General features: G+C 40.0%; 1 protein-coding gene across 2 annotated transcripts; it reads left to right on the top strand.

Annotated features, from left to right (window-relative positions):
• Nucleotides 1-10,863: 10,863 nt before the first annotated feature.
• KBTBD2 (kelch repeat and BTB domain containing 2) lies at nucleotides 10,864-24,633 on the top strand. 2 transcript variants are annotated; one of them, XM_065630184.1, is made up of 4 exons: nucleotides 10,864-11,031; nucleotides 18,087-18,607; nucleotides 21,325-21,490; nucleotides 21,934-24,633. In XM_065630184.1, the coding sequence occupies exons 2-4, from the start codon at nucleotides 18,438-18,440 to the stop codon at nucleotides 23,467-23,469; spliced, it is 1,872 nt and encodes a 623-aa protein (XP_065486256.1). In that variant the 5' UTR covers nucleotides 10,864-11,031; nucleotides 18,087-18,437; the 3' UTR covers nucleotides 23,470-24,633. The 2 variants fall into 2 exon arrangements, with proteins under 2 accessions (XP_065486256.1, XP_065486257.1); XM_065630185.1 differs by lacking the exon at nucleotides 10,864-11,031 and adding an exon at nucleotides 11,397-11,771.
• The last annotated feature ends 577 nt before the right edge of the window (nucleotides 24,634-25,210 follow it).

Genomic DNA, 25,210 nt, shown 5'->3' with positions numbered 1-25,210 from the left:
GGGCACAGACAGAATAAGAACATTTGCCTCCTCTCCCAAAGTCCTGTCTGTCCACCCCACCCCTTACTAAAGAATTTTTTTTTTTTTTTTTACAGTGTCCCTATCTTTTTCGCTCACACTACCACTTTACTTGGGAATCATCCAAGAACAGCACTAGCATGTTTATTCTTCTCACATGGTGATACTAGCTTTTGTAGACATGAAAAAGATGACACATTTTTGAGCCATCCACCTCATCTAGATCAGTCTATTTCCATTATTCATAAGGTAGCTCAGAGACCTAGTTTTATCATCTTAGTTCCATAAACAGAATTTTCTGTAGTGAGTTGCCAAGAACAGTATAACCTGTAATAGAAGTCATCAATAAGAAGTCACAGAACAGGGCACAGCACTTATAAAAAGTTTTGTTTCGGAGTCCATCTTTCCAGCTCAGAGTCTGCACAGAGGACTCAAAAGTCTCCACAGAAAAATAAGGGGAGGAAAGGGAAGCATCACATTAACTCAGTGCTTTAGTTTTAGTCCTCTATTATGCATATGAAGAGATTAGTATCTGAGGAGCTGCCTGGGAATTTCACGTAAGTTCTTGACTTGATATCGGTTTAACTATATTCCTTTACACTTTGGCAAAAATAAATTCAGCCAAAAATCCAGCTGATGGAAGGGAATCTTGTACCTATGTCCACATCATACAGACAAACTGACTATCAGATATGATGACTTTGACGGCCTCACAATCCTGCAGAATTTAAGAACAGGGCAGCAGTAAATGGTATGCCATAATAGTAGTGATGCATATACATCCATATCATAAGCTTTTTTGCTTCCATGAATAGATGGAATACAAGAAGTCTCAAGGTGCAATTCTATTAAATTTATTATTTAAGTAGTGGATGTGCTAGTTGTAAAAATGTGATTTTAGTGTTAAATACTTAACTGCATTTTAATAGTGTCCTCAGTCTTTACAGTGTTACTTCTTACTCTTTAAGAGTGCACAGCAATTTACAAAATATACAAGAGAATAGTAATTGAGTTTTGGATTTATGCAAAACTGATACTTTTTTCCCCTCCTGCCCCAATATTTACAGTTATCTTCTCTTATAGAGGGACTTTCTTGTTCCACGCCCTAAAAAAAAAAATTAAAAAATTAAGGTAGGCATTCTCCCTCCAAATAATATATGTCAACTTGCTTTTAAAGAAAGACTAGACAGTGACTGCCTTCTATTGCAGGAGAGGACACAGCTGGTTGATATTAGAACTTCATACTCAACTTCCCAGCAAGGATAAATTCCACAGGAATGGTGTTGGACTGCAGAATATTCCAGTATAAGATAGATAAGTGTTCCGTATGAAACTCTGCATGTTGTCAGTGTGCTCTTGAAACTATATTGTTGAATGTATCAAAGAAACACCAGCTATTTCTGGGGCAAATATAAGTAGTATTTTGGGATTTTGCAAGTTTTTCTGTACTCATGTATTTCATGACTGAATATTCAAGTTTCCTACACAAGATTGTTCTTTTCCAGAAAGAACTCTGGTCTTTTAGTTGGTTTTTTGTATGTACTGACCCTTTTCAATTTACAAACTTTTCAGACTCTCCCACAAATGCACAAAAGCATATTTGTTATTTAACCTACTTAATGTTATTTTCCCCTCTATTGTTTTTCCCATCTTCTTCCAAAGTAGAAAGGAGGTCCTACTCCATAAATTTGAAGTTCTTAATTATCTATATGTGTGTTGTATCAAATTACAGTATTTTGGCTGAGGCAGAGCTGTAGCTTAAAGAAAAGTGACAAAGGACCCAACATTTTTAAAAGTTGGTAGAAAAATGTGAACAGCAACTAGACTAAAGTAGTAGGTTTTAGCATGTGGTTTTTGTTTGTTTTCTGGTCTTCCCCCATCTTTTCCCTTAAATAAAGGGAAAGAGCCTAACCTGGTCAATGCTACAATGGTATTCATAGCAAGGTAAGTGTTCAAAGTTTAGCTTGCTTTTTCCTCATCTTATCCGCATACACAGCATTTGCTATTATTTCACAAGCTATCCAATATCCTTGCAGTTCAAACCAAGAGCTATTACTTCAAGACAGTAGTTAAAACTACTTGTAAGAATCGTTTTCGTAGCTTGTCACTATATACTAACCTTTGTGTACACTGCTTTTAGGCATCTCCCACGCTTCTTCCACCTCACATCTTGTGTCTCTGCGTTTTGAAGGTGGCTTGCCTATTCTTTTCTTCTTTGGTTTAAGCAGAGGTGGGAACCCTAAATAGCAAGATACAAATGATGTTATTTTTCCAAATCAGTCTTAAAGCAAATTTAAGCTTGACTTTCCCCTACTGCTTTGTAGTGTTCCTGTTTCTCCCTTCCCGCTGTGTGCCCATTTTAATGGCAGATAAAAACTGACACTACGTATGTCAACCAGTCTTGTATATCTACAATATTTAATCACTGTCTAACCATAATTCTGGATGCACTGTATTTTGGCTCATAACTTGGGTTGGTGTTAATGTGGCAAAAAAACCCCCAAAGAAACAACTCTGCAAGAGTTGGCTAATTCTACTCCAGTTCCCTTTTGAAGTGTTCAAGACTAGTTGATAGCTGTCCAAGCCACCCAACTCACCCATTGTCTTTTAAAAAACCTCAATTCTTCAGTCTTGTTAACTTATGTATCTCAGGTACACAGTTCAAAAAGTCAATTTTAGCATATGATATTATTGCTAAAGCAATATATCTTGTTTAGCCAAATGTTCTTACTTGAAGGGCACTTTAAGATTAATTTGAAGAAACCAGTCCTAAGATAAGTAACACTTTTAAAAGGATGTAATTTTACTAGCACTTCTGAGGCATCTATTGGCATGAACACCACTCAGAAGAAACAGATTCCTGCTTCCTAATACTGAACATGATAGCTTCTTTAAACTACATTGGCTGGAAAAAGTTGAAGAGAAAGCGGGTAGTAACACGTAGGCCAAACATCCTCAATATGCTGCACCATCTATGACTTACGAGAGATAGAAGGGACATGCTAAAAGTTAAAGGTAAAATTATTTTAGAACTATTTTGTTATCATTATGAATTGTTGTGAGGAACTAAGAAAGAGGCTGCTAAAGTAAAAAGTGTTTTCAACTTTCATGGAGCAGGCTAGCATAAAAAAAAAAAACCACAACATTTTGAAGAAGTCTGTGGACAGAAAGGATAGAAAGCTTCCAATGCAGGAGGCAAATCCCAAACCCCAACATGCTTAAGCAGGAAAGCAATGCAGAGAGGACTCTAAGAAATACACTCTAAAGAATAGTCTACTGGGCTGATGATACAGGAAACCTGATGAATATTATCACTGAACTGAAGAGAAGCAAGTCAGTCTGTTTGGAAGATAACTCCATTACTTGATATACTGATCATGTGATACTTGAAAGCACATGACCCAGGAGAGTAGTAATACTCAGACTACAACAAGTTCTGTAGTTGTTATAACAGCAGTTACACTAAGAGACACCCTCAAAGAATATCTAGAAACAGATGTGAACTCCAAGTAGACCTTAACTGTAAAGAAAAAAAACCCCCACCTTCCTGCTTCAGGAGGAAAGAAAATTATGTGGAAACGATCTACACTTTTACTTTGTTAGAATAACTTCGATTCGTTCATCTCAACCACACCAAGATGATTTGCACTCAAATGTCCTTTAGCAGTAGCCGGGCAACTGTTGGTCCATGCTAGTCTCTGAACATTTGCCTATGTAGCTATCACATGTGACTTCTGATATGTTCTACTCAAGATTAGGAACTACCACTACATATGCACACAAGAGAAGCATTATCCAGGTAAAGAATTAATACTATAATTTACAGCAGCAGCAATTCTGCACAAATAAAGGCTTTGCTTAGCCACAAAGCATTTGATGCTTTGATTTCCCATGGTACCTTTACAAAAGAAGCAGCTATACTGGATCCTCAAACATCCTCCGGGGTGTTTGAGAAGGGTGTAGATAGACCCCAAGGTGTACTGACTGAACAGCATTTCATCAATATCAAAGCAATGAGAATTAGTTTTAATTATCTTCAAATCTTATCCAAATAACATAAGCTTTCTGTTTCGTATCATATCCTTTAGAATGTTAAGAACAGAAACACATTGAGGAAATAAGTTGTACCTTGTTCTTTGCTTTTGGCTAGAGGTGAGAGACTACCATGTGTTTGGCTGGTAAATTTGGGTTTAGCACCACTTCTAATCCAATACTCTTCAGGTGGTATGCCCATGTTCTCCCTTAACAGCCTTCCTAATTAAAAAAAAAAAGTTTAAGGTCAGTATTTAGTTTTTCTAATGTTAATATACTGTTTGATCCACAAGTCAGGATGGAAAGCTAGCTACTGAATCAAATTAAGAGTCTATTAAAATAAAACCACAGTTTTCTGGAGACCACACTTGACAAATATTCACAAGCTGCTTCAAGTCTGCAAATTTTGTACAAAGAAAATAATGTTTAAGAACACTATGTTTGTTGTTAGAAGTAGATCACCCTGTTTTAGATGCCTTTCACAACACAAGACCATACTAAAGAGCAACTGCTTCCTGAAGTACCCACATAACCAGTTATGAACCCTGACTGATAACTCTGTTTACTCTCAGTTCAGATTAATCCAATTTCTACCAATGTCTACCTTTGAGTAAATAAAATGTTATTTTCCAAATAAAAGACAACTTCACACTGATCTTATGAAAATACAGCAAAACTTCTGTTGCTAACAGCAAGAGACCATCAGCTACAATTAAAAAAAAATCTAATGGTTTGACTTCTGTAGAGAAGTTACACACAGTATGGCCACCAGATTATGATTAACTTCATCCTGTTTAATCCACCAAATGTGAGTCTGTGATGGGAGAGTCAATATTCATAAAAATTTAAATGCTGAGTTTCCAAGACACTATTAAACAATGGTGAATTTGTAGTTTAAATGGCCTTAAGCTTTTCAAATTAAAAAGTTACTACTAATGTCAAAAAGATAAGTATAAATGAGAGTGTCTACAAGATTCTCTGCACGAGGATTCTGCATCTTCACAATCAGCAATAGGTAAAAAAATTACAGCAACTCCCTCTGCCTTAAAAATATTCTGCAGTACTTCTGACTCTAGGCAAAACCTGAAGCTACAACATTCTCCAATCTTCCCAATGGTTCAAACTACAATTTGCAACTGCAATTTGGTGTTTGTGTGTTCTATTAAGCAGCACTTAATGTGTCCTCACTGTCCACACAGTCCTCAGCTATTCCCTTACCTCCCAAGAATTTCCGTAGCATTCGCTGGTGTTCAAGTCCTTCTCTTTTTGTCATAGACCTCTTTCTTCCATAATACCCATAGTCACTGTATACAACTTCATCTTGTTCTTTCTCCTTTGTCTTGTAAACAACACCAATGTTTTCATGAAGCCCACACCTAGTTTTTTTCTCTTGAGCAGGCCAGCTAATTAATTGAGCTGGTATAGCATTTTTAGGTGGTCTCCAAAGTACCCTGCTGCCAACTTGGTAGAAACTTCCTTTACTAGGTGTCAAGATTCCATATGGAGTAGCTTCTTGAAAGAAATATTCTGCTTCATCTGTGTCATCATCATCCTCCTCCTCATCCTCTCCATCTTCATCCTCCTCTTCTCCCCTCACAGAGTATTCTTCAGAGTCCTCAACTTCTGACAAACTCTTAGCTGCTTTTTTCTTGAGAGAACTGACTTTATTCTGACTAGAAGATCTAGGCAGGGCTCCCAGCTTTCTATCTTTACTGGAAGCTTGTTTCTTCTTCATAGTTGAAGAGTTTTTGACATTTTGGTCATTCAAGTTGTTCATCTGCTCCCTTCCTAGCACTTCATCTTCATTAAGGGACCCACCGCTTTTAATTTTTTCTTTCTCCAAGCCCTCTGTATTCTTCTGGAAAGTATACATGCTTTTCTGAAGCACATAGTCAGGGACAAAATAAGACACTGGGGCATTATCAATTGATGAGCCTTCCTCTCTAGAGGACATGTCATCAGAAGAAAGACTGAGTACACTTCGACGTTTGCTTTGTGGCAGACAAACATCGTAATTGTAGCTTGTGTCCATACAAGCTGCCCAATCATTAGAGGGAATGTACTTCTCAATTGATTCGTCACACCAAACACTTCTATCCGTTTGACTGTCATTCATTGCACTGTGGCTTAGATTCATCTTTTTCTGCTGAAAACTCAAGTCACTTATTACCTCCATACTAGATGGAAGTAGTCCTGCTTGTTGCATAAAGCTAGGCTCTTCTTGAGAAGTTTTTGAGCCTGCAGATTTTTTAGAGATAGATTTCTTAGCTCCTACCACTGGTTGATCTATGCTAACAGTTCTTGCCAACTCTGTGATTTGCACTGCCATGGTTTCACCTGGGGGTGATTTTGCCCTTTGACTTGTATTCACCTGCTTTTCTGCATCCAGCTTCACTTCATTATTTTGGACTTCTTTTTCTTGCACAGTCTCAATACCCTGTTTTGAGGGGAGAACAGCTTTTCTCTCATCTAAGGAAGCTGCTGGCACCATTTTCTCCCCTTCACGAGGGCCATATATCATTCCCTCACATGAGCTAACAGAAAATAAGTCACGCTGCACTATATTCTCTGGGACTGGTTTACCACTTGCCACATCATACAATGGGATAGTTTCTTTAAAGGACTTCCACAGTTGAATAGCTGGAGAGCCATTTCCATATTCTATCCTCACTTCTTCCTTCTCAAAGGCATAGCTTCCAGTAGGAAGATTTCTATACTGTGTAGAGCCAGAAGGGCTCTTGTTATGAAACTCTCTGTCTACCCCAATGGAAGATCCAGGTGAATCTTGTTTCTCTGAAGTACTTTCAGTCTCTGTACCTATACCAGAAGAAACACAGGCCATATTTCCTGCATCACAACCTTTCGTTTCAGTACGGATATCTTGATGCTTTTTTTGCTTGTTTTCAGGCTGCCTAGGATCAGTCTGTGTTTCTTTTGTCTCCATTTTTTTCCCAGGGGTACTATAGTGTCTAAATCTTGTTGCATGATAAAACATAGGGGAAGGTGGAGGAGCATTAAAATAATGCCTTCTGTTAACTCTTGCATGCATTGGATGCTGTGGAACAAGAAATCCAGGGTACTCATGGAGTGCAACAGAGTAAAATGGAAAATATGGATTTCCACTTCGAAAGCCTAGACATTAGGGATAAAAAAAAAAGTAAAGACAAATATATCTTCTTTCTGAAATAAGTAATTCTGATTAATACTTGCTTGCATACCCAAAGACAGCTACAAGGTCAGACACATAAGTAAAACACTCCACTTGTCAATGCTTGGAAGCAAATCTAGTGCAAAAACCCAGAAAAGGTTCTTTGATATGGAACAACTTGTCTGGGTAGCTACACTTTGACCAGAACTTAATTCTGTTCCTTGGAATGTACACCAATTAGCTTTCTGTACTACTTTGCTGTTTTATAGACTATGCTATAGCATTGTCTTTTGAAAAAGACAGCTCCAGATAGAAGCTCACAGAGGTATACCATTTACAAAGTGTATTTAACAACATTGTTTCTGTGTGGACTTTTAAGTTTATATTTATCCATACCTATAATGTACACATGCATATATGGAACTTGTATATACGCATATATTAATTGTTAGGCATGTTCTAGATCTCTATCTGTAGGATAACCGTTACGTAATATTTTGCTTAGTTCCCATTCTCCAGAAACAGATACTTTACAGCACACAAACTACACACTTAACTAACACTTCATAAACCAGATCTTTGACAACTCAAGCATTACTTTAACTCTACCAGAAACTCACAAAAAGCTTGTTTACACAGATACACATTTGTTCCTTCCAGTCCAGCAGTAATCTACTAAGAAAGCTACCACAGTCCACTCTCATTTACCTTACCTGGAGCAGGTACACAGTATGGACTGTATGCATGACTGAGGTACCATGGATTTGAAAAAGGTTGTTGTGCTGTTGGCTGTGCATAAAAAAAGGGTCTTGAGTGGTTTGTGGAATATGATTTACTTTCTGAAGTTGAGGCGGTATTCATTTTTTTTTTTTAACACTGAAAGAGATAAATGATCAGGATTAGCCACTTTAAAAAAAAGTAAGACCTAATAATTTTTATGCTCTGTTAGAATTCAGCAGACATTCCTGTCCCAGCCCAATGAAACCATATCATTCCAGAATAAAGTTACTATCTTCCAAAGAGAAAGTAGGAAACCAACGTTACTATCAAGGTCAAAGATTTTAGTTCTCCTTTGCTAAGCAAGCTTTTATATGCAGCTCTCAATATTTGTACTTCAAGCTAATCTTACAACATATTTTATAGCCACAGGACCAGTAACTTTGATGTAGTCTTATACGCACACATCCATATAAGTGGTATTCTAGCCAATTAAAAACTAGCCTTCAATTAGCCTTAAGCAAGAGACCTGGAAAAAAAAAACCAAACTACAAGCTTCACACAATCAGAAGTTTGGTGCTTCATGAAGAAAACATTCATTAATGCAAACACATGTATTTGAGATTATAAGAGCTCTCTTAATTCAGGATTTTTACTTTATAATATACTTTAGAACAATAACAGCTAACATAATAAACTAAATATTTCAGTAACACCATACTTCCTGTGCTTAAATTAAATGATAGGTAAGAAAAGCATTCAAAGCCTACTAAATTCACAAGACAGAACTTCCTCCCACACTTACGTATTTCCTCAACTAACTAATACACTAAATCAGCCCATTCCAACCCATGGAAGCGATACAACCCTGCCACACACAGCTTATAAGCAAGAATAAAAGAAATCAGAGAACACAGAAGACCAAGTGGCTACACACACATGCACAAATAAAGCAGCTCAACTTCAAAGTCACAGAAAAAAAAAAAAATTCAAGACCTGTTACAAACTAGCACACAGTTCAGCCTAGAGGATCAGAACACTTTCAGGACCACTGGAGCCCTCTTCAGTTTCCATCTAGAAAGGCCTGCCCAGCTTTTGTAAGCACCAAAAAGCTTACAGACTCCCCTCACTCTCTTAGGCCAAAGGTCCAAGAATTATTTTGACCTTAAGAGACAGTGATGTAGGGAAGAATACAAATGAAAAGCCCTACAAAAGCTAAACTACTCCTGCCCCATTAAAGCCCCCCCCCAAAACTAAGGTCCATGCTGCTGCTCACAGCCCAGCAAGAAACTAACCAAAACCTCAGCTCACCCTCTTTATGGCAGGCAGCTGCTCCTTGTCCACTCCCCCTTCCACCTGAGGCTCATTTAACGGTGATGTGGGGGCCTTTTTCTATCAATGTGTGGGAGGGGGAATCAAAACATGAGGATAGGAATAGCAGTAAAAGCCTTCAGCTGGTGTACAGAAAGTTACCAATCTCTTCTTGCAGACATTTAAGCTGCGTCCTGAAACAAATCCAATATTTCCCTTTTGTAACATTAGAACTTACATTAAAAATAAAGGAAATATTACCAATCTTCTGCTTAAAACTACTGTTAAAACACTTTTTGTAGGGGCAAAATATCAGGCAATGCAAGGCAAAGTTTACATTTGTTTCTAAAGCTTGTGAGTTGTTCAGTACTGAGTAAAGGGAACAGTGCTTTTACAACCTAGCGTGGCTAAGTGGACTGACAAATGTAATGCTCTTTTTATATGAATGAGGTGTGTTTATTCCAGTATGGTGTACCCCATGATGTTCAACAGGAATTTATGAAATGTGAGGTTGCAATTTGCCTCTGTCCTGGGCCTTTACAGGAGATGAGAATCTGAGTGGCCACTTCACAACTTCCCATCTCTGAGTGGCAGAGCACAGGTATCGGGAGAGATGGCGAGAGGAGGAAGCACGACAAACGTGCTGTGCACGTAGGTGAGTGACTGGAAGAAAACCAGTGGATGCTTAGAGACTGTTTACATTTCTAGGTTGGGAAATTCCTGTACTTTCTGTAAGGTTCAGATTAAACTCGTCCTTTGCACCAAGACACAAATTGTAAAATCCCTGGGAAGGATTACTGATCTCGTTCCTCGCAGGCCTCCCCAGCCAAAGCTCGTTCTTTCTGCTGACGGCAGCTCTTGTACTTTGTGTGCGGGTCACTTGCGTGACTTGTCTGGGATGTTTTTAATCCTCAATTCCTGCGATTTAGGTTTTTACCTTTTAAAATTCCTGGCCTTTCTCGTGGTGGATGGACCCAAAGAGAAATTGAAAATAAATGAATAAATAAATAAATAAAAAGCACACCCTAGCTCTTAAAGTTATCTGTTTTCAGGATTTTCCTTTCTTTTTGACCAGACTTCAGCCTCCTCCCGGCTCCCTTGCCCCCGTGGCTTCCCTCCCGCGGCAGGCTCAGGGCCCCACACGCCTCAGGCGGCGTTTGCTCGCCCCGGAGGCTCCCACGTTTGGCCGAAGGGCGTTTCAGCTGCGTGGTGCCCCGGCCCGCAAGAGGTTCCCCCGGGAGACCAGGAGGCCCCGGGCGGCCGGGCGGGACGAGCCCGGGCTGAGCTGCTCGGCCGTTACCGCCGCGGGCCCGCGCGCTGCAGCGAGCCGCTCCGCCCAGCAGGGGGCGCTAGTTCCGCCCGCACGTTGGCGCCGTCTGAGGGGGGGCGCTCCCGCCCCGCTCTGCGCCTGCGCCGTGGGCAGCGCCGGAGCGGCCGCCGTTGCCTTGGCGCGCGGGCGCTTGCGTGGGCAGGGGCGGCTCGGGGGAGAGGAACAGGAAACGGGGGCGGGACCGCGGCGCCGGACCTGGCGCGCGGCCCCCCCCACCCCCGGCTCTCTCCGCGCTCTGAGCATGCGCAGGCGAGGCGGGCAGGCGCGGCAGCGCGCGGCGCATCGTAACGGCCGCCGCGCGGCGGCGATGGTGCGGGGGGTGAGGCGGCGGAGGGCAGCGCGCCTGCGCGACTGAGGGGCCGCCGCCTCCGCAGCCCGGGTGAGACCGGATCCTCCTCCCCCGCCTCCCCGGCCCCCTCGCCCCTGGCCGCCCACGCTCGGGACGCTGAGGCAGAAGAGGAAGCGGCGGTCGGAGGTTTGTCCGGGGCGAGGTGGGGGGCTGTTGGGAGGGGATGGTGGCGGCTTTCCCGCGCTCGCGTCCCGCCGCGCCGTGAGGCGGCGGCCGCCCTTGTCTGGCGCGGCCGTCGGGCCGTTTCCCGTTTCCTGGCCGGTGGCGGCCTGCGGGGCCGGAGCGTGGCTAGGCCGCCCCCCGCCGGGAGGGGTCCTCGGTGCCGGCCGCGGGCGGGGAGGTCCGTGGGGGACTCTGCGGCAGCCGGTCGCTCCCACCCCGCCTGGGTGCGGCTCCTGCCCGCCCCTTCCGCGACCTGTGGCCGCTCCCGCCGGGCAGCTGCGGCTCCTGAGGCTGCTGGTCAGCGGCGGAGACCCGTGGCCGAGGCACCTCGAGGGAGAAGGCGAGGAGGCTGGGCCGGCGCCTGGCGCGGCGGAGCTCGGGAGAGCCGGGAGGAGGAGAGGGGAGCGCGCCGGGCGCTCAGTCGTGCGGCCAGCGGGCCGGCCCTGAGCCCCGGAGTGCGGCGGTATTGGCGGAACAGGAAGGTGCCCCCTTCCTTAGGGCTGGCGGGGAGCTTATTCGGGAATCAGGAAAGGAATTAAAGCAACGGGACGAGCCACCTGGGTGTCGGGAAGAGGAAACAAATGTGTTCCCTCTCTCGTATCGTGTCACTGTGTCCCGCAAGCAGGAGGGGACAGTAAACTCAGACCTGTACAGGGGTGGTCAGCAGGACTTCCAGGATTCAGTCCTCCTCTTCAGCTGAGCAGGTAGGGATGTTTTCAAATTCGGCTTCTTTTTTTTTTTTTTTTTTGAGAGATGCTTGAAGGGGCACACAGGATGAAGTCTTCTAGGAGAACAGCACTGTAGTGGCATTGCCATTCTTGCAGTTGTCCACATTTCCTTGCTGATGTGTCTAGTTGTGTGCAAATATATAGTGTTAGTACCTAGAGTGACCGACGGTGGGCTTCAATGTTTATGTAGGGATTTGAAGAATCAAATTTCATAGTGAACTTTATAGACCAAAAATACGCATAGTATAGCTTTGAAGTTAGCCGTCTGCATACCTAAGATTTTTCCAGTCTTTATTATTATTCCTGTTATGAATGGGATAAGTACCTGCTGTCTTTGAAATGATTTTCATTATGATTTAGAAATATATTTGTGTTGTAGTTAGCATCTGACTTTTTAGAAGTTTCCTCGCAAAGCTACAGCTTGGCTTTGTACATTACTTCTGTTCATAGTGGACCTCAAAGGCTGTGTTCTGTTGTGGATTCACCTAGGGCTGTATCTACATGATTTTTAAGATAATATATTTAGGAGATCATCAAAATACATGGTCAACTTAGTTTTGTGTCTCATAAAGGTGCTAGGAGAAATAAGTAATTTTTAATATTTAATATACTCAGATGTGCAAACCATGCAGTCTTATGATCTGGATATAGGTGTCACACCTCTTTCCTAATTATTTTTGTGTGTGGAGTGAAAGGGCCCTGTTATACTTGGTGCTGTGTAACTAACATCGTGCAGGAACAGACCAAAGCGAAAGAAAGGATGTTGCTGCTTACTTGGTATGTTTTTCACTACGTTTTGGGTAGGTGGTTGTTGTTGGGGTTTTTGTTGGCTTTTTTGTTTTGGTCATGTGATTATGAGACAGACCAAAATTGGTGCAAATCATAAAATTCCTCTTTCTTAATGTAGTGACTGTTGCATTTTGAGAATAAATTTAATGCGCATGAATAAGATATCCATTGTAAGACTTTTAACCTTTCAGGAACTAACTTATGGTTAGTTAAGCTACGTTAATTATTAATCTAATTTCTCAATGTAGAAATGCTTGAATTTGTAATTGGACATCATCATATCTCGTAGTGGATATCTAGGGGAGTGATGCATACTTGTGAACTGGAATTTAAGTTGTTGAATAAAACAGACTAGCTTTATTAACATACTAGAGTTCAGAGGAAAAAAAGCCACTTTTCTGTACATACGTGATATGTGGCTGGATCTTACTGGAGGCATCCATGGCCCACTTTTTTTCAAAGGTTAATTTTCCAAAACAGGTCAAGTCTTTCCACAAAACAGAAACGCCCTTGGGGATGGAAACTACCTGTGCTCAGCATAGAAGGCCAGTTGCCAAGCTAAGTTGTTGGTTTATCTTACGCTAATTTTATTTATGAGCAGGTATTTCCTTTAGTGTATAACTTCCTTTAGGAGCAGAAAAGCAGGAAAAAAACTGGTCATGAGGAGCATTGTGACCAAACATGTTGTTAGCATGGAGTCTGACACTTTTAATCTCTAGCTTCTGCGTAGTTTCAGAAAGCTCACCTACCTCAAAGTTGTAAGTCACCTACCAAGCATAGTATGTATGGAAAATAGTAGTAGTTTCCAAGTGAATAGTAATTTTCAAGACGATAACGTAGGAATAAATAGGTTCTTGTTTTTTTGTGAAATTTCATGTTGTTGCCTTATTAGAATCTCCTCGATGTCTTCAGGTTTCTGGACCACAGTGCTATCAAAGACACTTTTGATGGCTTCAGAAGAGAGGAAAACTTCCAAGTCTGGAACTGCTTCATCAATTACCTATTTCTTTTTCACTGCCAAGGATGCAAATTTGATACATTACTCAAGAATCTAGAGCTTCCAGCTTCTTTTTCTTCTTTCTTTCCTATCTTTGAGATCTGTTGGCTAGGTGTCTTGATTTAAATAATTGATTTTAATCATTTTTGGTACTTGTATTCCCCCTTGCTATTAGTTGGCATAATCATTTTGCAACATGTTCGTTTGTAACTCAGCATATCCTTAATGTTAACTAAGTATCAAAGTGCCTGGTGCTTTCATTGCTGTCTGGGAGGATTGCTGTCTCTACACACACGAATGCTTGTGTAGTTTGGTTTAACGTTGTTCAGTTCTTAATTCTGACGTTTTATTATGTTAAAAATAGTGAATGACTCACCTCTTTAGACGTGTTTTTACTTGTGATTTGTATGAAGCTGGCCTTGGGTTGACGTAGTAATTTGATTAAAAGTGCACAAAAGTAGTATTTAAGGGTTTTTTAGTTAATTATAACTAGATTAAATAAGTTGAATGTCCAGGGAAGTAAGTCTTGATTGAATTTTGTTTTCTTTTTCTTCCAAACATACAGGTTTATTGAAGTGTTAGTTGTAGTTAGTGAAGTTAGAATTCAAGAGGTATTTAGATGGCTGAGGATGCAGGTAGGAACCCATGAGACTTTCATAGGTCTTTAAAGTGTTTTCCAGAAATTTATTGGAAGTTAGGCTTCTAATCTGGCACTCTTCATAATGAGATTTTAAAAAAATAAGTTGTTTTAAAAAAGTTGCATGTCTGTACATCTATTTGGCCCTCCTTATAATTTGGAAAAAATAGGGGTTTTTTAAAATTAATCCATTTGAAGAATATTGTATCTGTATATCATATACCTTTCCCTACTAATTGAATATAGTTATTCCATGTTATACATTGAAATATAGTGTTAACACTTCCATGTGTGTAGTGCAATATGTATCTCTGTTTATCAGTCTTTGCCTGGCTTCAGAAGATAAACAAATTCAAGGAAGGCAATTAATAGCCTGGTCTACTACTCATTAACATTTGATGACTAATTTTTGGGATGGCCTCATTCAGATTTGAAGCACATGAACAAGTGTGAAACTCACCCCATTAAAATTACGTAAGCTAAAAGCAGTAATTACTTAAGTACCAGGTTGATAAGAGGGTTTGGTTTTAATGTTGCTCTCCAGCTTGACAGGGAGTTACTTTGGATCAGCTGGTAGCATTTTGGTTTAGTTTGCAATTCAGTTCTGCTGTGGCCTTCCAGCAGATACCTGCCAGTCCTGTTCTATTTAGATAGATGACTTCCAAGAAGCTACCCAGAACAAAATGGTCCTTCCAGTGGCACCGTTAAAGGGGAAAGTCTTATTCATAGAACTTGTATTCAAGGATTATTTTTGTTCTATCAGAATTGCAGTTCAGAATATTAAGCTAACTTCAGCCATAGATCTTTTCATCTGTAAATCACAAATGTTCACCACTGCATAGTTATGAGAACTACAGGAGACTCTAGAATATCTGTAGACATCTTTTCAAGTTCATAGTTCTTCAGTTATCTGAGATCCAAGAGCTGTATGCCAGCCAAGCACAACATAGTGAGAGAGGTGCTAAGTTGGGACTGAGGAGAACTGAGCCTCCTACAGTTCTCTTTTGGCAAGTATGTGGCTTTGGACAAGCTGATGCTTATTCCGGTACCTTGTTTTTTAAGCCTCTAAAGTGAGGAAAGTATCTCCTTTAAAAACTGTCTTGAACTCTTCGGAGAGGTGTGAGAGAGGTAGGTAGTCTTGGATGACTTTCCAGGCAGAAAATGGTGTTCCTGCGCCACTTACCCTAATGGTTTGAGCAGATTCATTTCTCTTGGGCAAATGACAATAGAAATTATAGTAATTTTAGGCCAGAAATTCAGAGATCCTTGATGTATGTATTGTTCTCCTGAGGAGTATTTAGCACGGTTCCACTAGAAGGGGTTGCACTGTGATTCCTGACTTTGTGACAAATACAAAATTTTGTTCTTTAGACGATGGTTATCATTGGCAGCAAAACACAGTATGGATGTGGAAAATGGGAATTGTGTATGTAGTATGTTCCTACCATGTGCACCTCCCTGGAGCATATCATGGAAATGAGATGGTTTCAGGTCAAGGACTCCAAGCTTTGTAAATTTACAGTTGAGATGTGGTTCACATCACTTAAATGTTCTGCAACAAGACTCCTGTCATCTCCTCAATCTTTTCTGCTGTTGAGGGTCATACTCAATTGTTCCAGCTATTAATAGTAATTTCACAGTTTCAACTCATCCTCTGTTGAACAGGTCTGCTTTTTCAGATATCAACTGTCGGCTGCATCCTGCCAAAAATTTCTTTGATCTTACTAGCAGGTGTATATCAATTTCTCCATGGCATCCTTGACTGGTTCTGTTACCTAATGACAGAAACAGTACATATTAGTTTTGCTCCTTTTTCCTGCTTTTGAAAATTTACATTCTTTAAAATTACATCAGAATAGGAAGTTATAACATCAATTACTTCTTTTGCTAAAGCTTAATACTGCTGATGCTCTGCCCAAATAGAGCTTAACCCACTGGCTTGTATTGTTCTTGAAACTTTACTCCCAAGCCAGGACAAACAATGCTGTAGAGAGACCCGGGATACCAGTAGAGGCATGAGCTATTTATTTCTGTGGGCCGAACACACTTAGGAAGTCTGCGTGTCTCTGTAGGCATTTAAAGTTCAGTGCAAAATCTGTCAGTGGATTAGGTTGCATGTTAAGCTGTTCTCAGATAACCAGGATAGTGGTCAGTGATGCAGAGATAGGGTGCATACTCATTTGGTGAAAAGAAGCTGTGACTTGAAGGAGAAGGTTGTTTTAGATGAATGGTATCTTTGTGTGCCCTTTATATACTTGTGATTTAGTGACTTCAGGGGTTAACTGCATGTGAAACTTGAAGGTCTGAAGTCAAGACTTATGATAGTATCTGTTATTATAGCAGATAGTAGTCTCTCCTTCCTCTCCCAAATATTAACACCTTTTCTATTTTTTTTTAATTAACTGGTGTCACCTGAACAAACAGTGAACATTTGGTTTGACTGTTTCAACTGTTTTCCAGTTAAAGAACCAGTGAAAACTAAAAGTTTGAGATTCACGTTGAGGTATATTTGTTCACTGAAAAAGATCAGTGACACTAAATTAGTAGTAATTAAAGTGGCATTAATGAAGCATATCTGTTTCAAGTGAGTGAATGTTAAAAGACAGCTGTCTTTGAATTGTATTACAGGCGGGGCTCTGTTGTAATAGCAGATCTTTGATATGACTGGCAGGTATTTCTGCAGTCTTCATCTTACACTAAATCATGTATTTTTGTGTGGAATTTAAAGTATGCCATTTCAAATAAGGTGTTTCTGCATTGACTGTTCATCATGAACTATAATATTAAATAGTGATGTCTTAGACATTAGACAAACATGTCCCTCGTTATTCCTTGATTTTCGGAATGTGAAAGAAACAGTGCAAGATTAAATAAATCTGAAAGTATTTGATAGAGCTGGTACTCTGGTGTCCTTTATGGTGGTGATTTTACTGTTAGAACTATCCCATTCTTAATTATTATATGTTGTGCTGTTCACCTGGAAGATAAGATAAAACCTGACCTCACTTGTAAGAGGAGGAGAAATGTCCAAACAAGAAAACAGACTTTAGTAGACTGTGGCCATTGCTTTATAACCAAAGTGTTTTGACCCCTGCTATTCCAGCATCCCTTTGCTCCTGTTATCTCCTTATTTTTGTTTTCTCCTGTCAGCACGAGTCATGCTTACCTGGCTGTATGGAAATGACTTAGAAGGAAAAAAAAAAAAGGAATGTCAAATGTTAATAGGCGAAGCCCTTCTACACAGAGAAGATAAATCAAATAAGCATTGGGAATATAGGTTGTTAGGTTTTTTAATCTTTAGCTGCAATTCTGCTTGTTTTCTAGTAGAATGCCAAAGGTGAAATAAATGGGTTGATGATGATGTTGAGGGTGTAGCTGGAAAACGATGTCATGTTGAAGAAAGTGCATTTATATTTTTAGTGGCGTGTTATTGGTAAGCTTTAGGTAGACAAAAACAAGCAGAAGAAGTAGCTGTTTAATATGGAAATGAAAAAAGTGTGACTATCTTATCAATGGTTGAAGGAAATGCCTGGGTATACTCGGTGGGAAAACTGGGTTATTCTTGGAAGAGGAATAAAGTCTTCCTGAACCTCATTTTAACTCTCTGGTCTTAGAAGCTGTGTTGATGGAATGAATTATCTTAATTCATAAGTCTAGGTCTTGATGAGAATTAATGTACAAACTCTTCTGCTTTTCATTTCTCTTCGATACTTTTGTTGATTAATATTTTTTCTCAACAAGAGTTTTTGTGCAAGTAATTAAGTACTAATTTAGAAACAAGCTTGTTAGACAATTACTTTTAAGGGGTAACTCAAACTTTTTTGAAGAAATACTAATGTGTAAATTAATTTTATTTTCCTGCTTTTAGTCATTCAAGTGCAGCCACTGATCACGAGATGTTACCACGAAATCTACCTCAGACTTCGCGTTTGCTCATTCATTTCCTGCATCATAGATCTCAACAGGAGCTCTGCAGGCACTCTTGAAAGTCTCTGAACAGATTGTGACATCAAGTCAAAGCATGATGACCTAATAGGAGGTCAAAGTCTGAAACACTGATTCAGCAGTCCAAGATAACACTGCCTTTTATCACTTCTGAAGGCTACAGACCTCCTGCTGTTTCTTCCCTGGTTACTTCAGAAACATTGAACTGACCTTTCTCTGGCAAAAAGATCTTGACTTTTCTCTCTGGTCCTGGAAATATTAATGGAATACAGTCATGTCTACCCAGGACGAGAGGCAGATAAATACAGAGTATGCTGTATCCTTGCTGGAGCAGTTAAAATTCTTTTATGAACAGCAGTTGCTAACTGACATAGTATTGATTGTTGAGGGCACTGAATTTCCCTGCCATAAGATGGTTCTTGCAACATGCAGCTCATATTTTAGGTAAGTATTCAAACTAGGATCTGTTAATTCTATAAAATCTGTGATAGCTGGTTTTGAGTGTAATATTAGTTAATTGATTAACAATGCGTTGCAGAGAGTTTTAAAGATTTAGGTTTTTTACTTACTTCACTGATATAATTACTTGCCAACACTAAAAGAGTAAAATAAATTTTCCAGCATCTTGTGACTTACTCTGGATAGATACTGTAGTTTTTATAATAAGTGCAAAAAAGAAAATCACACTTGTGATGGTTCATTTTCTGTAGGGAGTTAATAATCTTTAAATTTATTTTTTTTTAATTATTTCACAAGGTATGGTAACAAGGGATTGTTGAGACTTGGCTATGAGAGTTCCATTGTCATGTTTATTAGCTGTAGTGTCTTAGCAGAAACTTCTGCTAAAAGCAGGGATTGCTGTGCAAGTTCACGGCTTCCTTTTCTGAATCATTTGGTTTTCTCTGCTCGGCAAAGAAGCCAGAAACTTTTTTCTTGCCTGAGAGCCTTGCTGCAATCCAATATTTTTTTTTTTCTTTGTGTGTAGGTGGTGGTTTGTTTTTGTTCCCCTCCCTGCCCCCAAGATGCTGTTGCAATTTTTAGTTCAGTAGCAAGAGCTTCTGTCCTGTTTTTTTGCCTTTTGAAAAGCTTTTATTAGTAAGATAGGTTGAGTGCTACTACTTTTTGCAGATACCTTCATAGTAAGACCTAGAAGATGAGGCACCATGAATTTTCTGCAGTGATTAATCATTTTTTGTTGGCAACACAGTATAATTAGTCTGCCTGTGTAGAAAGAATTTTGAAGCTTGAAACTAGTCTTGGTGATATCTGTGCATGTTTACCTTCGTGGTGCATTGTTTAATCAAGGGAAGGTTTGGAAATTCTGTTTTCTTGTTGAGATGGGGTCACTATACAGAACACATCTAAAATGTTTTCTTGTATTTTGTCTGCTTTCTTGTAGTGGATAAAGTGAGTAACTTCTAATGCAAGGAAGTATTCAAGGATTCATTTGTTACTTTCACATACATTTTTGTTGCTGTTTTTTGTGGTTTTCTCATCTCGGATGAGTCTGCTACAATTTCTAGCAACGAGTGTTGTGTGATCACTAGATAATGATTATTGCCGTTGGCTGCCTGCAGATGACATAGTTCCAACAGTTTATAAAATAACAGCCACTGGAAATGTGGCCAGATTTAATGTGGGTGGCTAATAATGGAAGCTGTCATGAGTCCACCCAGTGCACTGCATTATAGTATGCAGTCAGATCTCTTATTCATATGCATTTGTTTATTATTTATGAAAAGAGGCTTTGGCACTGGTTTAAAGAAGAATCAAGCTTGTGGTTTTGTCATGTTCTGTTTTTCTTCTCTACTTTGGTTTACAGAAGAGATGCTCAGCTTCCTAAATTTAGCTTTATTATGAAAAATTGATAGCCCTGAAGGAGGCTGAGGGGAGAGGGGGAAGAACAGAAAAGCGTCTCATAGCGTGATCCAGCCATTGTGTAAGGCTGCAGCCAGCTTACCTTCCATCTTTGCACTTGAACACAGTGATGCAGCAGCCCAGCTCCAGCACAGGCCGCTCCACTGTGTGCCAGATTCTCTAGCAGCTCCTGCTTCCTTTCCACAAAGAGTAGTCTCTCCTGGCACTCGTACTGTCTTACTTTTAAAAGCTGAGTGGCAAATTGGTACTCGCTTCGCCAGTCAGTGATTCCTCGTAAAATGCAACTTGCCCTGAGTTAAGGAGCTTAGAAGACAGGAGATGGTGGTGGGGCACTGTCTTTGTATCAGATGCTACTGGGAATGGTGCTGCTTAGGGAGTATCCCCTTAACCTCTGCAGCTGGAGGCAGAACTGCAGGGTGCACCCACCTTCTATTCTAACTTGTCTTATATCTGGTTTCCTAAAGAGCCTCAAATAAATAGAAGGAGCCTTGAGTTGAATTTTCAGTACAACCATAAATACCAAACCTGAATTAATATAAAGATCTTAAAATAAATGTTCCCTGTTAAATTGCCTCTCTGCTTTTTAGGAAGATGTAATGGAAATACTTAGGCATTGTTGATTTTGTTGTTGGTTGTTTGTTTTTCAGACCAAGTCTAGTAGTTTTCTCTGTCATTGATTTTTTTTTTTTTTTTTTTTTTTTCTTCTTCCTACAAACTGGAACTTTACTGCATATTATTATGAATGCTATATAAGAAATACTTCATGGAGTGCTAGTGCTTGCTCCCTTTTCTGAGATTTCTCCTCCTCCCAGAGGAGCATACTTTTCAATGTGACTTAGCCCAGACCATTAAAGAAATCTGCTGGTGTGGTGTTTTGTTTTTTTTTTTTAAGAATCTAAAATCTGTCTGTATATGTTTTGACAGTATTTTCTGGAGGATGTTTCTTCCCTCTTATCATCACCTGACATAGAAAAGGTTTTAAATTTCATCATTTAAACTCTAAAATCATTAGAGCTCTTTGCTGATTAAGACAAAAGTGTTTCCATAAATATAAAATATTTATGCAGAAGGCATTGATGGTACTTTTTGAATGTTCTGTACAAGTGATTTTTCTTAAATACTAGATGGTAGCCTAAGGTAAATACTAAACCCCTGTAAACAGCCAACCAAAAAACCCGTTCACCTTTTGGAGTGTAATCACTGAAATCATATAAGTGATAAGTGACTTTAAGATGACTGTACTTACTATTGGTCCTTGTCTTAATATGTATATTTCTCTTCAGAGCCATGTTCATGAGTGGGCTAAGTGAAAGTAAACAAACACATGTACACCTGAGGAATGTGGATGCAGCCACTTTACAAATTATCATAACTTACGCATACACGGGTAACTTGGCAATAAGCGACAGCACGGTAGAACAGCTTTATGAAACTGCCTGCTTCTTACAGGTAGGAATGTTTTATTTTGAGTAAGAAATAAGTGCCTCTAATCTCCGAACCATTATTTTTCTTTATCTTGTTAAACAGTCTTTTCAGTTTAGTCATTTCAAAATACTCTTGTCCAGTTTGCTCAGTGTAGACAGCAGTTGCTTGCCAGGTATGTTTCATGTACCCATCCCTCCTTGCTTTAGGAACCTTACGGAGGAGAGTGGAAGTAAAACAGCGCACTTCTAATATTTAGATAATTAATTTCTCAAGCAGACATAATCATGTGATGTATTTGATCTATATGAATCAATTAAGTCACTGCTGTATTTTTGTATATGTATTGTACTCCAGGCCTAAACGCTGTGTTGTTGAACACAAAATGCAGGTACTTTTACATGCTGTCAGTATGCGAAAGACTAGATTGCATGCAGTAATACTTAGTATGTTTCTTCTTTGTATTACAGGTAGATGATGTGTTACAACGGTGTAGAGAATACTTAATCAAAAAAATTAATGCAGAAAATTGTGTGCGTCTATTAAGTTTTGCTGATCTCTTCAGCTGTGAAGAATTAAAACAGAGTGCTAAAAGAATGGTAGAGCACAAGTTCACAGCTGTGTACCACCAGGAGGCTTTCATGCAACTGTCACACGATCTACTGATAGATATTTTAAGCAGTGACAATTTAAATGTGGAAAAGGAGGAGACAGTTCGTGAAGCTGCTATGTTATGGCTGGAGTACAACACAGAATCACGATCACAGTATTTGTCCTCTGTTCTTAGCCAAATCCGAATCGATGCACTTTCAGAAGTAACACAGAGAGCCTGGTTTCAAGGCTTACCACCTAATGATAAATCAGTGGTGGTGCAAGGACTGTACAAATCGATGCCCAAGTTTTTCAAGCCCAGGCTTGGTATGACGAAAGAGGAGATGATGATATTCATTGAAGCTGCTGCTGAAAACCCTGGTAGTCTTTATTCTTCTGTCTGTTATAGCCCCCAGGCAGAAAAAGTTTACAAACTCTGCAACCCTCCTGCTGACTTGCATAAGGTTGGGACGCTTGTAACTCCTGATAATGACATCTATATAGCAGGTGGGCAAGTTCCTTTGAAAAACACAAAAACCAATCATAGTAAAAGCAGCAAACTCCAGGCTGCTTTCAGAACTGTGAATTGCTTTTACTGGTTTGATGCACAGCAAAACACTTGGTTTCCAAAGACACCGATGCTCTTTGTTCGTATAAAGCCATCCCTGGTCTGCTGTGAAGGATACATCTATGCAATTGGAGGAGACAGCGTCGGTGGAGAACTCAACAGGAGAACTGTGGAGAGATACGATACCGAGAAAGACGAGTGGACCATGGTAAGCCCGCTGCCTTGCGCATGGCAATGGAGCACAGCAGTAGCAGTACACAACTGCATTTATGTAATGGCACACAACTTGATGTACTGTTATTTTCCCAGGTCAGATGCTTGGGTAGAAATGGCTATGCGACAAACAAGTAGATGTTTTGCTTCAGCTGCTGCTTTTGGTGATAAAATATTCTATATTGGAGGACTGCATATTGCCAGCAATTCTGGTATAAGACTCCCAAGCAGTACTGTAGATGGGTCTTCCGTAACCGTGGAAATCTACGATGTGAATAAAAACGAATGGAGAATGGCAGCTAACATCCCTGCCAAGCGGTACTCTGACCCATGCGTTAGAGCTGTTGTCATCTCTAATTCTTTATGTGTCTTTATACGAGAAACCCACATGAACGAGAGAGCCAAGTACGCCACCTATCAATATGACCTGGAACTCGATCGCTGGTTTCTGAGACAGCACATATCGGAACGTGTGCTGTGGGACTTGGGGAAGGACTTCAGGTGCACCGTAGGAAAGCTGTACCCATCTTGCCTTGAAGAGTCCCCATGGAAACCTCCAACGTATCTCTTCTCACCAGATGGAGCTGATGAGTTTGAGCTGGATGGGGAGATGGTTACCTTACCACCTGTATAGCTCCCAAATTAGACTGCACAACTGATTGTGTGCTCAGTCATCTTCACATAAGTGGCTGTGAAAGAACAGGTCTGGAAACAGAAATGTCAAACCTGTCTTTCGTGAGTTGTATTTTTATGCCCTACCTAACGCCACCATTCAGTATGAATCAGTGAAATGAGCAGATATGCTTCCATAATATGAAATACTATTATCTGATAATTGAGAAACATGTATGTATATCATGAGCTTGTCTAAAGAATTAATTTCTAGTTCTATGAAGTCTTGGTTCAGGAAAATTAGCTTTGGAAAAAAGTAGTTACTGTTTCTAGGATGATGCCACAGCTCTTTTGACAGTATCTTCCAGTTATATTTGAACTACTTCTGGATATTCTACTTAAGTGCTAGTTCTAGAATTGTCAGTGTGGCCTAACGAAAGGACTGTGCTGCACTTAATACTAATATTCATGTTGGTATAGTAATGCCATTAAAAGAAAAAGAAACAAATCCCATGGATCTACCTGTGGTAGGAAGGGTAGATCTTCCATTGTATGGTAACATGCAGGGCAAAATGACTGCAGGTTCAGTCAAGCTGTATTATTAAGTGCATGTATTCTATTTTCACTAACTTATACCTGTCTGTTTAGGATACAGGTCTTCCAAGCAGCTGGTAGTTTACCAGGTGTGGACTTAAGTTGCTGGGCTTGCAATAGGAATTGTCAGCCCTCATAGTGCGGGTCTATGTGGAGCTTTAATCAGTAAATGCCTCCACATTCTGTATTACAGTAACATTGGCTCATGTATATTACTTCCTGCTGCTGATGTATTTTTCCATTGTAAAACAAAGTTTTAGTGTGGATTAACCAGGTCTTTATTTTCTGTTAATTTAATAACAAGCATTACTGTAGTGTGATTGTGTATAGATATCCCTTAGCTATCAGGTTTTTTACTTTGTGGGGGGGGGAAGCAAACTGTTCAGGAACAGCCTGTGCTCCATATGCAGGAGAGCAGATGACTAGTGCTGCTCTGGCATTAATCCCAGGAACCACTAGCAGTAGCGGGGTGCCGCCAATCTAACATGAACACAGGTGCTTCATGACAAACCTTACTAGCATGTTCAGCTGCATCATGTTCTGGCACTGTATTTTGAATGACATTAATTTATTAAAAAAAGACTGAATCCAACTGAGTTTGAGTGTGCTTTCTGGTTGAAGTAGATACAGTTACAACATCCCTACACCACATGCAAGTAGTTTGTTGAAGGCAGCTTCAAATAGTGAGGCTGTGACAAGCTTGGAGATGTGTATGTTAGTTGACTGTTCCTTCTGGTCAGTGAATGCTGGATATCAGATTTTCAAGTAAAACTGAGGATTATGTAGAACTTGAATCCACTACTGTGATTTTGGTAAATCAGCATCTCTCCAGTCATGGGACAAATTGTGCTCTACTGAAAGTAAAGAAGGGCATTAAGGAGATACTGAGGAATCTTCCATAAGTTCAGAAAAGCAGAGACCTATTTTGAGTCTTTAATATGAAAGAGCAAATTTATTTACTTCATCATCCAGATTGTCACTGGCTTTTTTTAAATTTTGTTTCTTATTCCAGTAACTACCATTACAGCTTTCAACAGGGAAGACACCTATATATTTTTGAGGCTAGATCTCAAGTAGATTTTGTCTTGTACAATTATTAAAAGTTTTGACTGGAAAAGGGACTTAAAATAAAAAACCTGCCTTATATAAGAACTCTTCCTAATGCTTTG

The sequence above is a fragment of the Caloenas nicobarica genome, chromosome 2, assembly GCF_036013445.1.
Source record: "Caloenas nicobarica isolate bCalNic1 chromosome 2, bCalNic1.hap1, whole genome shotgun sequence".
Lineage (NCBI taxonomy): Eukaryota > Metazoa > Chordata > Aves > Columbiformes > Columbidae > Caloenas > Caloenas nicobarica.
The sequence above is the reverse complement of the archived record's forward strand: the minus strand, read 5'-3'. Positions and strand labels throughout refer to the sequence as shown.